Source organism: Amyelois transitella, chromosome 8 (assembly GCF_032362555.1).
Source record: "Amyelois transitella isolate CPQ chromosome 8, ilAmyTran1.1, whole genome shotgun sequence".
Classification (NCBI taxonomy): domain Eukaryota; kingdom Metazoa; phylum Arthropoda; class Insecta; order Lepidoptera; family Pyralidae; genus Amyelois; species Amyelois transitella.
The window spans coordinates 163,666-178,178 of NC_083511.1; the positions used below are offsets into that span (position 1 = coordinate 163,666).

The window sequence follows — 14,513 nt, forward strand, 5'->3', positions numbered from 1 at the left end:
TATCCATTCATAACACTTACAGTGTGAAATAAAAATACCGTCCGTGCAATTTGTACCTCTTATTATATCTTGTTTAAAAATAACTGTAAGGTATTTTAGATGTTACCACTAGCTTACATTTTAATAGAAAACAAAGGAATTAAGACCAAATATACTGAAAAAAAACATGATCCCATAATTAGTACTAGAATAAGGAATTGAATATAATTTAAGCTATACCAATAAATTAACGATTGACGTCTATATTTGTCCAGCTTTTACAATGTCATAGCACAAAAGATAAATAAAAACACATGACAAAGAATATGTAAGATAAGTGTGGTCAAAGTACGATATAAGATATGGCCACTATTTCCTTAATGCTTTTAAAAAAGTCTTTCTTACAAGGTGAAAAATTCTAAGACTTACCTGAAGACAAGCGATGTATGGTGATGGTCTGTGAAGGTTACCTTAACCTATGTAACCGAATGCTTAAAAAGACACAAACATCTTAGTAAATTACAGGAACATCACTTGAATATTTTTAAGTATTTATAGGTTTGAAAGATACAGGAGAATGATATATGTATAAATAACTGCTTATGCGCGGGGGTTCGCTACTGTAGGAAATTTCAGAAAAAGTAGCCTATATGACTCCTGAAGGTCTATTCTATACCTGAACCTTATTTAATAGAAATTAGTCCAGCTGTATAGCTGTGAAAGCGGAACAGACAGACAGACTTTCGGATTTATAACATTAGTAATTTATAAATAAGGGATTTGATGAGTAAGAAAGCCGAGACAAACAAATCTAATATAGTCTTTTAAAGCTATATCAAATAAAAATAAAGCATGTCAAAGCTATAACTAATGAAAATTAAACAATGAATACAGATCTCTTTTTGAAATTTGATCACAGATTTTTGCAAATTATAATGAAAGCCTTTTTGAGAAATGTGTTGGCTCTATTTACCCTGTAAGAGATAAAGACCTCATATATTATATGTATGTTCAAAGATGGTAAATATAAATTTGTTACTATACATTAAATGAAAGCGAAGCCTGGGAAAACCCTAGTTAACTATAAAAGATTAACTTCATAAAATTCATGTCATTTTATAGGTTTCGATGGTCTGAAATAGACGATAATAGTCAATGAGCACCAATAAACCAATAAATCCGATAAAAATTCAGACTTAGAAAATTCTATCACGAATTATCTTCGTGTAAAGGTTCCTTGAATGCGGTTTATGTATTGATTTATATCGTTCACCACGTTATAAAAACTAGATATGATAACCACAGAAGTCATTCAATGAGGTGCAGTGACGAGGGACAACGGCAATATGGAGACGAAAATGAAAAGGATAAACTTGGATGACATCCTGAGGGACGAACTGGGCCAGTTCGGGATGTTCCAGCTGCGCACCTTGCTGCTGGCGCTGGTGATAGTGATCTTCATGTCGTGGGGGGCCAACGAGTACGTCTTCACTACTGCCAGGATTAATACCAGGTAAATTAAAATAATTTTTATTTTTAAAAATTTACTTGTGAACTACGTAGGCACGAAATTTTTGATTGTTAATGTCTGACGTTCTAAATCTTTAAAAACACTCAATAATAAAATATACAAAATTTCGACTTTAATTAATTAATTTCTGCCTAATGTGCCTGTAAAGTTCTCCTGAAAAATTCAAAAAATGGAAAATATTTAGGCCATAACATTAATTTAGACATTGACATAAATAAAATTGTATTATGTACTTACTAGCAAGTTTAGGAGAATAGGATGACTGTCCAACCAAAACATATGCACAGTAGTGAAGATCTTAAACTGGCTATTTAAATTCACTTACATTTAAGATGAAATGATATGAGACTGTCGCAAACAAAAAACGAGACGAAGATGACCATAGAAATAATAATAAAAATTAAACCGCAAATGCTTTAACAGCTGGGGAATTGATCATTTGCAGTTAGGTATGGTGGCCTGGTCCTCCGTTAGTTCCTGTTATAACAACTTTTTTTGTTGATCAACCAAGATATTTTAAAGAACAACAAAATATTCATGTCTTCAAGATAAAAATTCGAGTCACCTTTCGGCGATAGCATAAGCCACCTTCAGAATATTGTGGGATAGCCCATGGAAGTTATCCAATCGAAGGTAACTAGTATGTCGATAGGAGCTGGAGGGAGCATGTCATTCAATTGTGTCAATCTGAAATTTAGGCTTTATATAGTATAGAGGCTCATTCATCACCGCGTATTCCAGTTTATATTCTTAGGTACCTACCTTTGTAGGCTTCAAAGCCCTTACTCTCTTGAAAGCATCTTATCATTGTGTCTCTTCTATACTGCGAAAGCATAAGGTAGGTAAACACTGATCTTCAGTCATCAATTCTGTTATTTTTCAAAAAAAAAAAAACAAACTGTATTCTCCGTATGCAAGACATGAAATTGAATGATATTTATTTATTTTTCAGATGCCACATCCCGGAATGCGACGGAGAAAACCCTGAGTTTGCTCCCTCTTGGATCTTGAACGCTGTTCCAGCCTCGGGGTCTTCCTTCGCCGGCTGTGAGCGGTTTGACGGGCTTTCTAATGTCACGAATCACGCTACTTGCCCTGCCGAACTGTTCAACAGAACTAGCAGAGTCGATTGCGAAGAACGGCTTTATGAGAATACGCTGTCTGTGGTATACGATGTAAGTATTGCAATGTATGACATTTAAAGTTGATAGTAGTTATAAAGTCAAAAAGGGTACCTGTTCTTACTTTCGAAATTTCTTACTAATGACAATTTGTGTTTTTGAATTTCATTTTAATTATTGTACTAATCAATATTGTTACGGTAAAGGACTGAAAGGAAGAAACTGCACATTCGGACACCATATATACAGATATATAGATCCACCATAATTAAAGCTAGATTAGGTTCTCCTGCAAAGTTCGTAGGTCTTTTAAGGATCTAAGATTGGGATAATTTATAATTCATGATTGTTTTACAATTTAGTATGACTTGGGCTGTGAAGAGTGGCGTCGGACCATAATCGGCTCGATCAGAACTTTTGGCACCCTGACTGCTCTCCCCATCACTGGCTTCATCTCCGACCGTTTCGGCCGCCGCATAGCCCTGGTCTTCAACGCCCTGAACACCGCCTGGTTAGGAGCCGTCCGCTACTTCGCCGACACGTACGCTGGGTTCATCATCTCGGAGTTCGCTGAGGCTACCTTCGGTTCTGGTGGATTTTCCTGCGCCTATGTTATAGGTAAATTTATCAGTATCTTCAAATCACATTTGTGTATTCTGAATATATTGCTTAAGAGCACTAAGTGTGCTATAGTAGATATTGTTTCATCAGAGACCAAGAGCGATGTTTTTGTAAATGACGTTTTGAATGCATTCAATAAATCATTCAATAAATCAATTAGTGTATTTGTTGAAAAAAAAAAATGTGTTTACGCATGTAGCGTTACGAACACATTTATTACAATATTTCTGAACACTTTTTTACTCCGTTTTTTGAGCCAGGTCTACAAAGAAAGCATGAAGAGGTCCCATACTGGACACTGATATGCTGAGAAAATAAGATAAAGTAAATGATTGTAATGTTATCAATAAGGATAAAGATACACCGGATTATACGTGAGATTGCGGTATTTTAATTTATCAGCAAAATGTGGCGTAATTTGATGATATGACCTATCCTGAATTACCGATGCAATAAGTTGCCATAAATTCCTCGATAAAACGGAATTATCTGATTATCTGCTGTACATTATAATTTGGCTGCAGATTATTTATTTAAAATTAAAATAGTCTATTTATCACGATGATTCTGCTGAACGTCTAGACTGATTCATGCCACGGGTTTGTTTACGTTTGTTTGTTTATAAATAAAGGAATACATATCAATGGAGAAAAATTCGTTTGGAAGTCCGCCTTCAAGTTAGGATTGTTTTCAGTGTGTCAACATCGACGTAATGTTGGTCCAAGGATCTGACCCACTTTCACTTCAAATTTTAATGTCATGTGATTCATATGGGAAAAGGGATCATACTAAAACTGATGCAAATTCGGAAATTTAATTTATATTTAATTATATTTAGAAAGTAATGACCCTAAAAGCGTATTGTCGATAATATTATATACCTATTATACACAGAGAATAAATTTCTCACAGAGAGTAGTGGAAAATTTAAGAACGTATCACCGCGTTTGCGCTTTACCGCCCCGTTGTTTAATCTGATCCCGGGAAATACATTGATCGCGTGATTAAAATAAAAATGTCAAACTAAAACACTGCAGTAAATTTTGAATGACTGCAGTGTGTTGTGTTTGAGTGGAGTTTATTTAGAATACCTACAATATTTCGTATGATCATGTTAAAAGTTTATTAACGCGGGGAAATGAAATCATTACAAATGATTTCGAAACATAGCAATGAAATGGACACCGGCTCTATCGAAACGAACTATGTTTATTTATTTCATATTATTGTTTCTATTATATTTATTCTATGCACTGAATTCTTGTTTAGTTGACGAAAGGAAGTTCGCGCTCAAATATCAGTTTTTACGAAGACACATATCGCATTACAAGAGTGCTACTGCTCATTTCGCCTCTTATCTAGGATTTAGTTACAAGATGTAGCCACGAAGAGGCTGCCGGACGCATTGGTCATAGGCGTTAAGAAGTGCGGAACTAGGGCCCTCTTAGAATTTCTAAGACTTCATCCTGATGTTAGGGCTGCAGGATCAGAAGTTCACTTTTTCGATAAATATTACCACAAGGGTTTCGAATGGTACAGGGACAAAATGCCCCCGACCCTTGCCGGTCAGATCACGATGGAGAAGACGCCATCTTACTGGGTGACGAGGTCAGCGCCCCGCCGTGTGTTCGCCATGAACCCGGCGGTCAAACTGCTGGCCGTGGTCAGAGACCCGGTCACAAGGGCGATCAGTGACTACACGCAATCAGCTAGCAAAAGACCCAGCCTACCAAGATTCGAAGATTTAGCCCTCTTGAACAGCACAGTCGGTTGGGATGGAGTCCCTTGCTCGGTGGTGAACGCATCATGGCCGCCGGTCAGGCTCGGAGTGTACTGCAGACCTTTGAGGCGGTGGCTGAGAAGATTCCCAAGATCCAGGCTTCTGCTGATCAATGGGGAGAGGCTGATCACTGATCCAGCGGCGGAAATGAAGAGGGTTCAGGATTTCCTAGGCCTAAAGAGGGTGATCACCGAGAAGAATTTCTATTTTAACTCGACGAAAGGATTCCCTTGCCTCCTCAAATCCGAGGTACATTCCACTCCGCACTGCCTCGGGAAGACCAAGGGCAGGAATCACCCACACATCGACCCCGTCGCCATTGAGAGACTAAGGGATTTCTACAGGCCATTCAATGAACGGTTTTATCAATTGTCCGGTATCAATTTTGGCTGGCCTTAGTATGTATTTTAAGTTCTAAGTTTTGTCTGAGAGTCAACAAGGTCCATAAATATCGGAATAGGTATAGGACTATGATTTTTATAGGTATGGTATTTGTTAGTAGTACCTAGCATATTTTGTCTGTATCTTAAGTGTGCAAACTCTTTATCGCACAAAAAACATGATACAATACAGTTCCTTGAATTAAAAAATATGTACTTCTGCATAGGAAGACTTTTTTCATAGCTATATTTTTTTCTCAATGTCCCAGCTCCCTGAGTGAAGACTTGCGAATATAACAAGAGACTTTTAGTCTTTAACTTATAAAAGGATTAAAAAGGAAAAAGTGGTGGACATATTAACAAAATACCTAGAAAAAATGGTGACTCTTTAGTTTTTTGTGTAAAACTAGGTAACATTGGTAATTAAAGCATATCGACGTAAGTTTGTAGGGATTTAAGGCGGACGAAGTCGCGGGCAAAAGCTAGATTAGTGATAAAGGTAACTATAATAAGTTACTAATTTAACGTAGGCGCTTTCCAGTTCCTAGGCGATTGAGCATTCCTCATAAGTGTTCCATTTATATCATTTTTAAGATTTTTCGACTACCCACATAATTTATACGATTATGGACTTATTCATTTAAGTAATAGAGTACAATTGCTAGGTGCCGTGTGGTTCCCGGCACCAATACAAAAAAGAAAAGGACTACTCCATCTCTTTCCCATGGATGTCGTAAAAGGCGACTAAGGGATAGGCTTACAAACTTGGGATTCTTTTTTAGGCGATGGGCTAGCAACCTGTCACTAGTTGAATCTCAATTCTATCGTTAATCCAAATAGCTGAACGTGGCCATTCAGTCTTTTCAAGACTGTTGGCTCTGTCTACCCCGCAAGGGATATAGACGTGACGGTATGTATGTATGTATGTATGAATAAATTTCTCTTATACCTTATCTTATTTAAAACTACGTAGACATCAATGCGTATAAATTAATCTAACTATTTTATTGCATTACAGTTATCTAAATCTTAATCTTTTTATAACTGCTTTAGACTTGAATTACAATTGACACTTGAATTAAACTGAGTCATGTCAGCAAAATTTTATATAAAGTAATTCATTTGATGTTCAAAAGTTCCCATAACGATGAAATAACAATTTTCATTTCAACATCTATTTCAGTAACGGAGGTGGTAGGACCAAAGTACCGCGTGGCGGCGGGCGCGTCCATGAATATGTTCTTCTCCGTGGGGCAGATCACCATGGGGCTGATCGCGTGGGGCGTGCCCGAGTGGAAGAACCTCACCCTCACTCTCTACGTCCCTCAGCTGATCAGCATCGTCTACCTGTGGATCATCTCCGAGTCTGTACGCTGGTATTTGAGCAAAGGTAAGATTTTTGTAAATATTGCTTTTGTTTAGATTCTTACAAGATTGGGTTTGAGAAATATCAAATTTCTTCATGCTCAGCAGAAATAAAAATGCAAAAAGAAATTAAATAAAAAAAAAATTGTTGAAGGTAAAGGTCCAGTAGTTTCTGGGTTGAATAAACTTGATTTTGATGAAATTTTTGACTTACTAGAGACCTGTACCGGCTGCGCACGGGTAGCATTTTTACGTTTCAAACAGGAACAAAATCCGTCAACATCTGAGGTCAACGCGTCAACGCATACATACACAGCCATAGAAAATACGGGCCTTTATAATATGTAGCGAAGTGAAGTGATGATAAAGATAGGATCTCTAGGATCGAAGCTCACAGGAGTACAGTTTATTTCATGTGTCTTCTATCATATTTTAATGCAAAGGTCGCTACGAAGAAGCAGAAAAAGTACTGAAGAAAATAGCTCATGTCAACAAACGACAACTTTCTGAGAAATCACTGGCCTTACTGAGAGCGACTGCTGAAGAAGAGAAGGAGAATGCGCTCAAGGAGAAAGCGGAGAAAGCTAGTGAGCCCTGGCTGGTGGTGCAAGTGTTCAGAAACAAGAAGATATTGCTGCGGTGCGCGATATCACCCGTCTGGTGGATCTCGAACCTGTTCATCTATTACGGAATGTCGATCAACTCGGTGAACATGTCTGGGAACCGTTACCACAACTACATGGCTGTGTCGTCGGCGCAGATCCCTGGGTATTGGGCGGCCGTGCTGCTGCTAGACCGCTTGGGAAGGAGGCCGGTGTTGATTATGGCGTTCTGGATCGGCGCCGCTTGCCAAATCGCGTATATCTTCATGCCTGAAGGTGAGAGCGTTTTGAAATACCTTTTTATTAATTCTCTCTTGTGTGAAAACATATAGTATTGCTTCTGTTTCTCAACAAAGTCAATTAATTTATTTTGTATAAATAAGAGAACATTTTATACATATTCTGATCAAATTGAACTTACAATAGATTTTAATACAAGTCGATCTTTATTGCATTTACAACTGTTAGCTTCAAACATCAGCTTCTGCAAATAAGTATGCAAATTAAATATATTGTCAAAAATTTCAATATACCTAGTATTTTACTTCCAGACTTGCCTGGGGCTGCCTGGACAGTGTACCTGATAGGCACCTTCAGCAGCGCCATGACGATGACTGCGGTGTACGTGTACACCCTGGAACTGTACCCCACGAAGTACAGACATTCCCTGTTCGCCTTCTCCTCGATGATTGGTCGCGTGGGGTCTATACTGGCTCCGCTTACACCAGCTCTCGTGAGTAATTCATTTTTTTACTTTTTTGGTTTTACATCACGTAAAACATAACTTAGTAATAATGAATGAATGAAAAAAAAACTTTAAAAAGGTTTTTTTTTGTATAATATGTGTAGGTATAATTGTGTTCAGAATTTCACGGCTCTATTGTCGGTTGTTTCGACTGTATTTATGAATGCAAATGTGCAGAAACCATAAATTTCATAAAAGATTCAGATTCTGCCGCGAACCTGCATTTGCTTAAAATCTTAAAAATCTTTATTCTATCTCTTGAACCAAAAATACAATCCCACATAATTGGCATGTCAGTAAATTCCAAAAATTTGTGTTCTTTTATCAATTCATATGGTTATATCATTTCAGGGTGATCTTGTGTGGGACAAGTTGCCATTTGCATTATTTGGCACCCTCGGTCTGATATCAGGGGCGCTCATCTTCCTGACGCCGGAGACCCTGGGGTCCGCTCTGCCGGACACCTTCGAGCAGGCGGCGGACCTTGGTAACCAGAACAAGAAGCATGTCGAAATTTAGCGGCACATCCCTAGTAGGGGTTCATTGACCCCCTTGTGATGTGTTAGTTATTTTGAGCTTGAACTTATGCGGGTGAGGGATTTTTGCCACTTAAAGAAACGTAACGTTGTGGAACGTTATAAAGTGTATGTCTTTGGCCGGAACTCGAAGTAAATGATGCGCCTGTGATAATGACAATGCAAATTTTATGATAAGTGAAATTATTTTAGTTAGGTCTGTAAAGTGCGAGGTGCGTACCTAGAATACTATCTATGTACCGATACCTGATCTATGTACAGTAAACCGCATATCAAGTTACCTTACATGGAACTCTATGACGAGGTAATATAGGCATTTGCAGTGAATTTTGGCAGGTTGATATGCTGTTGACTGTACGCCTATATAACTGTAAGACTATGAACGATGCAGTTTCATAGGAAAAATGGTAGTCCGAAGTGTGGGGTAGGCAGTGAATATAGCAATTGTGTTGATCGACAACAGTTTTTCTAATAGTGTATTTAGATTATTTATTTAAATATTCTCAATTCTTGTACAATTAATGATACATAGTAAAGTATGCAGCAGCTGTTAATTATTTGCATATTTTATGTACAAAGTATATAAATAAAATAATGCGGTCTTTTGTATAATTAGCTGGATAAAGAGGTAAGATAATATGATAATACATTTTATTGTTAAACCTGAACACATATTTGTCTCGGTGACGTTTAATTGACCCTTTTGAAAGTACTTTCTGCGTTTGTTGTTTGTAATAAAGTATCCTATTTTGTTTTGTGCTTTTGTTTTATTTTGTTAAAATATAATCAAAGTAAAGGAATTTGAAACGGCAGTTGAACGAGAGTTAACAAAAGAAAAAGGCGCACGAAAAAATGAGAAAACTTTGCAAATTATGGTTTTAGAATCCATAGCCATATTTTTCCCATGAATATAGTTAAAGGTGACTTAAGCATAAGCTTTTTAAACTCCGGATTCTTATAGGCGATGGGTTAACAAGCTGTCACTATTCAAATCTCAATTCCATCTTGAAGCCAGCTGAACTGAAAGTGGCCTTTTAGTATTTTCGAGACTATTGCCTCTGTCTACCCCGCGAGGGATATAAACGTATAGACATATAATGTCTAGACATACATTATATAGAATGTATGTAACCAATGAATGAAATGAAATTTAACAATATAAAAAAATATTCATAATCTCAGTAATAAACAATATTATGAAGTTAAAAAAACCACGGATCTAAACTTCTTAAATAAATTAATCAAAATAAGTCAACAAGTTGAGAAAACATCACAACTAAGCATCATAAATACATTTTATCTTAAAAATACAGTTATTTTCATAATTTCTAGACTAAATCCTGAGGCATCGATTCCTCGGGAGTTTCCAGACAAAGAGTATTTTGTGTAACGTCTACCATCATCATCATCATCTACCTACTACTGAAGTTCTAGGTACAAAAATTTAAAAATAGAATTAGTTTTTTATAATCTCTCTATCTCTTTCCCAAGGATGTCGTAAAAAGCGACTAAGTGATAGGTTTATATACTTGGGATTCCTTTTTTAGGCGATGGGCTAACCAGATTTGAATTTGAATCTCAATTCCATCATAAAGTCATACAGCTGAACGTGGTAAAATAGTGACAGCTTGCTGCCCGTCACTGTTTAAATCTCAATTCTATCATTAAGCCAAGCAGCTGATCGTGGCCTTTCAGTCTTCTGATGACTGTGGGCTCTGTCTACCCCGCAAGGGATATAGACGAAATTATATGTTATGTAGGATCCGTATATGCTGAATGCACGGCTAATGTTAAACGTTCTTTTATATACTTATACAAGGGTAAATTCGCTTTTTTAATAACTACATTTCCCGAGGGAATTTCGTCAAATTCTTTCTTAGTGCCCAAGAAAGAATTTGACGAAATTCCCTCGGGAACTGTAGTTAGCGAAATATTAAAAAAAAAGCGAATTCACTCTAGTATAAGTATATAAAAGAACGTTTAACATTGGCCGTGCATTCAGCGGGCTTCATGTAATACACTGCTATTACATGCTGTATGATTGCTTTCAGGCAGAGGCGGTTTCATACACGTTCAGCTAGTGTGCCATTCACTTTAAGACCTAAAACATAATTTTAAATTAGAGCTTTGCAAAAGTCATCTTTTTCATCTGAATATACACCTGGAATCAAAAGTACTTAAGTAAAAAATAAAACATAATTAATTTCGATCTATGGATTTCAATGCGACTAAAGGACAAAAGCACATTACCAACAAAATCATGGCGGGTTGGTCAGACGGGCAGTTGTTATAAACTAAACTATTCATTTGATAAATTTTATAAATAAGGTGATAATTAACGTAGGTATTGGAAACGCAATCAAAGTTAAACAAAGACTGTTCCAAATCCAAATGGCACAGTATAATTAAATTAAGATAATGGTCCATTTCAATATGGGTATTCATACTACGACCCTAAGAACATTTTATCTTATTTAGTGCAGTGGTTTATTTTGATTTTGGGGATATATGGAGATAGTTATGAGAGATAATATATGGAGATAATTATGAGATAACTAAGAGCAACCTAACTAGACTAACGCAAAGAAGTCACTATTTTCTCCTTCTTCTTCTAAATTTCTATATTTTAAAAGAAGGCACTGACTGATTTATCAATGGAGAACCCAAGTCGGTGATTCTAAATAGAATCGCCGGTTCACCATTATCAACCTTATGGATGTTCTATAGTCTATGGGCGCAATAAGAGATAAGAGAGGAATTACCAATTTTTTCAGGGGAAGGGAAATTTTGCTGGCTAAGCCGCGGGCGCACCATCATTAAGATAAGAAGATTAATATATAAGAAGATTAATTCTATAAAACAATTATGACACTACAAGTGTAAAACCATGCTCATCCATATGAACGAGGCTTTCTTTTGCGTACAATACCGCGTATCGCAAGCGCAACGTGCGTCGCGTCGCGCGTAGTCCTCGGCCCTCGCCGCGACACGCTGTGCCGGCGTCAGCACCGCGGCGACGCACACGCAGCGTTACAATTCCGAAATCAAAATTCTAATTTTTTTTTCGAATTTTGTGGCCAGCCAGTGAAGTGATAATAAATTGATAGACTGTTTTCACAAATAAGTGGCTATCAGGTGAGTTTTAAAATTTCGAATGTATTTAGTATGAGATGCTTACGTTATAAATTAATTTATTATTAAACTAACAGTTTTAGACAAAAAAACCGGAAAGTTATAATTATTTTTATTAATGCTTATGTAAGTTTTTGCGCTTTTGCATTTCCACATCATTCTGCAGACAAATCAGGAAACAAATCATTTGATTACTTCAGTGGATCAATTAAATAAAGATGACTTTGTTCAAAGAAAACATCAAATTAATATTTATTTCTAGAAATTCGGTCCACTCTAGACGTACGAAGCTAGCAAACATACGTATATCGGCTAGTTTATCAGCAAATCTTTTATTTTGTTCTTTCTAAACAATACGGTAACAATGCGCAGGAACAAACTACAATTTCCTTCGTTTTTGTTGAAATATTTACGTATAGAATGTCGTGAAATTCTTGTTTATCATTATGAAATGTGAAGTGTTTCCTGAAGATGGCGGAAGTGTCAGCGGCGGCAAAATCGACAGAGACTTGTGAATTATATAGACCTGGCACGCAAGACAAATCGCTACTAAACAAATACAATATTGTAAATAGTTCATTCGCACAAGTAGTTACAAATATAAATTCAGCTTTCATTGAATTTCATCTGCTTTTTGCTAAAAAGTGCGTCAAAAATAACAGACTAGGTATGTTAAGTTTTAAACGTTTTTTACAGATCAGGACTTAGGAAATGGTCGCTTTTCTCTTTTCACTCTTTCCGCTTAACCGCGTCTTTAGTTCTAAGACCATTAAAATAACTTTTATAACTTTACCATTACACAATGACTGCACGGCCGCGAAGAATTTCAAAATATACCGATACAAATGTATATTGGTAATAAAAATGTTAATATCAGCAATATTTCATGTTTTATCTATCGTCTTTTTAAGTCTATGCCTCAGTAACGTAAGCATACCTCAGTGCGGACAGTTCGTTTAACACAAAACAATCTGCTGTCGTTTCCTGGGATTTTACCGTTCATCTCTCAGTACCCATCTTATGTAAACTCTATGCAGTAGCACCTCTATGTAAAAGAACTTTCATAAACAATCACATGAATTGGTAAAAGGCTATTCTATTACACACATTCAGAGATATAAGAACTATGTTCCTGTAATCGCACATATTCAGTGCTCTGTGCTGTACCTGAATATTCGAATTATAAAAGAAAACATAGTAATAGAGTACTTATTTCCAGCTCTTTACTTCAAGAGAATCTATGGTCATCTGGTAACAAGAAAAGTTCTTAAATGTGTACCTGTTACATATTACTTAGCTACCTGTTATGTAGATAATGGTCCGCCTGTATTGTGCTTCACATTTGTATTTTGTACAATAAAGTTTAAATCAATAAATACTTCTGTTCCATCGCATATTGTAAAAGTCAATCAAGGGAAATGCTCCTTCCTAGGTCTGTTATTTCTGAATCTCAGTTCTATAACTCAAACTCCTGTTTGTGGCCTTGGAGTCGAGCTCTTAAACCTCGAAGTTATTCGACATAAAGAACTATTCGTGTCATTTATATTTTATTTTGATTAGCTATTTATTATGAAGTGCAACTGTCACTGGAGTATTGCACCGATACACTGATAATAATTGTTATTTGACCTGCTATTACTCACTAGGGTCAAAGACTTTGATACAGAACTCAATAAATATTTGCAGGTAAATTTTTTTACTTGTTTATTCTTTAAATTTTAGTTCCCAGTTCCATGCTTAGCTTACTCTCGAGTCAAGGGTTTTATTTATTTTATTTACTGTTTACCTAAAAAACATTGTTCTGGCGTTAGCATCGGTTTCATCATCACCTCCCTGAAGATGACTTCGGGGTCAGCCTATGACCACTATCCTGGAGTGCCTTTCCTTATCTTCCTCCTAAGCCTTATCAACGTTGCTGAGGTCAGGCCTTACAAATATAGGTTACAAATTCAGTTGTTACTTAATTAACTTGTGTTGTATTATGTTCCGCTGTATTTATGTTAAACACTTAAGTTGTTGGATTTCTTTAAGAGGGGAAATTTTGATTGTTAGCTTCGAGACCAGGATGTGCAGCATCAGCTGACCTTGCAAGAAAGCAGCGTCGCCACGCAGTGTTTTATTATTTATTTTCCGATATAACTGCGTTCACGTGCAGCGAACGCATAATCTTTATCTGGAGATCTCAGTCACCGTTAAATTAAATTGAGATTGGCCAAAAACTTAAAACGTGGCATGCTCTGGCCTAAAAAGCATCGTTCTCAATGTGTTCTGAACATCAAATATTTGCAGATAGCTAAAATTTTCTGCTTTTTGTATGGGTGTCCGTTACATGAACGGCACCAACGGAGACCGGCGCTGGCTGCTCGCAGTCAGCTAAATACTGAGGTGGTACCCCAAGTACGCATTTTATTTAGTTATTTCGTATGTTTTCTAAATACTTTTTTACTTAATGGCACGAAAGGCAAAGGTGGCTGACATTATTTATCCACACAAAGTCAAACTCACGGCTGTTATTATTTGGACAAAAATATTAATAAAGTACGTCAAGTAGGTTACCATTAATGCATACAGCTGGACTTTCAGTCTTTTCAAAACTGCTGGCTCTGTCTACACCGCAAGGGATGTAGACGTGGCTATATGTATGTATGTAAAGTATGTTGGCTGCAATCATTTGATTGGTTGTAAATATAATTTGAACAAAGAATTGAGCGCATCGTGTCC

At 36.6% G+C, this 14,513-nt stretch overlaps 2 protein-coding genes across 3 annotated transcripts; both read left to right on the forward strand.

The window, feature by feature from the left end:
• Window positions 1–1,258: 1,258 nt before the first annotated feature.
• On the forward strand, window positions 1,259–9,415 carry LOC106140712 (organic cation transporter protein-like). 2 transcript variants are annotated; one of them, XM_060945411.1, is made up of 7 exons: window positions 1,259–1,492; window positions 2,463–2,685; window positions 2,994–3,249; window positions 6,596–6,802; window positions 7,233–7,655; window positions 7,931–8,112; window positions 8,476–9,415. In XM_060945411.1, the coding sequence occupies exons 1-7, from the start codon at window positions 1,326–1,328 to the stop codon at window positions 8,641–8,643; spliced, it is 1,626 nt and encodes a 541-aa protein (XP_060801394.1). In that variant the 5' UTR covers window positions 1,259–1,325; the 3' UTR covers window positions 8,644–9,415. The 2 variants fall into 2 exon arrangements, with proteins under 2 accessions (XP_060801394.1, XP_060801393.1); XM_060945410.1 differs by having other exon boundaries at window positions 1,267–1,492; window positions 7,221–7,655.
• LOC132901990 (heparan sulfate glucosamine 3-O-sulfotransferase 3A1-like) lies at window positions 4,184–6,065 on the forward strand. Its single transcript, XM_060945416.1, is given in 2 exon segments — window positions 4,184–4,620; window positions 4,623–6,065. Coding segments are annotated over 2 exon segments (1,005 nt in total). The 5' UTR covers window positions 4,184–4,424; the 3' UTR covers window positions 5,432–6,065.
• Window positions 9,416–14,513: the final 5,098 nt, after the last annotated feature.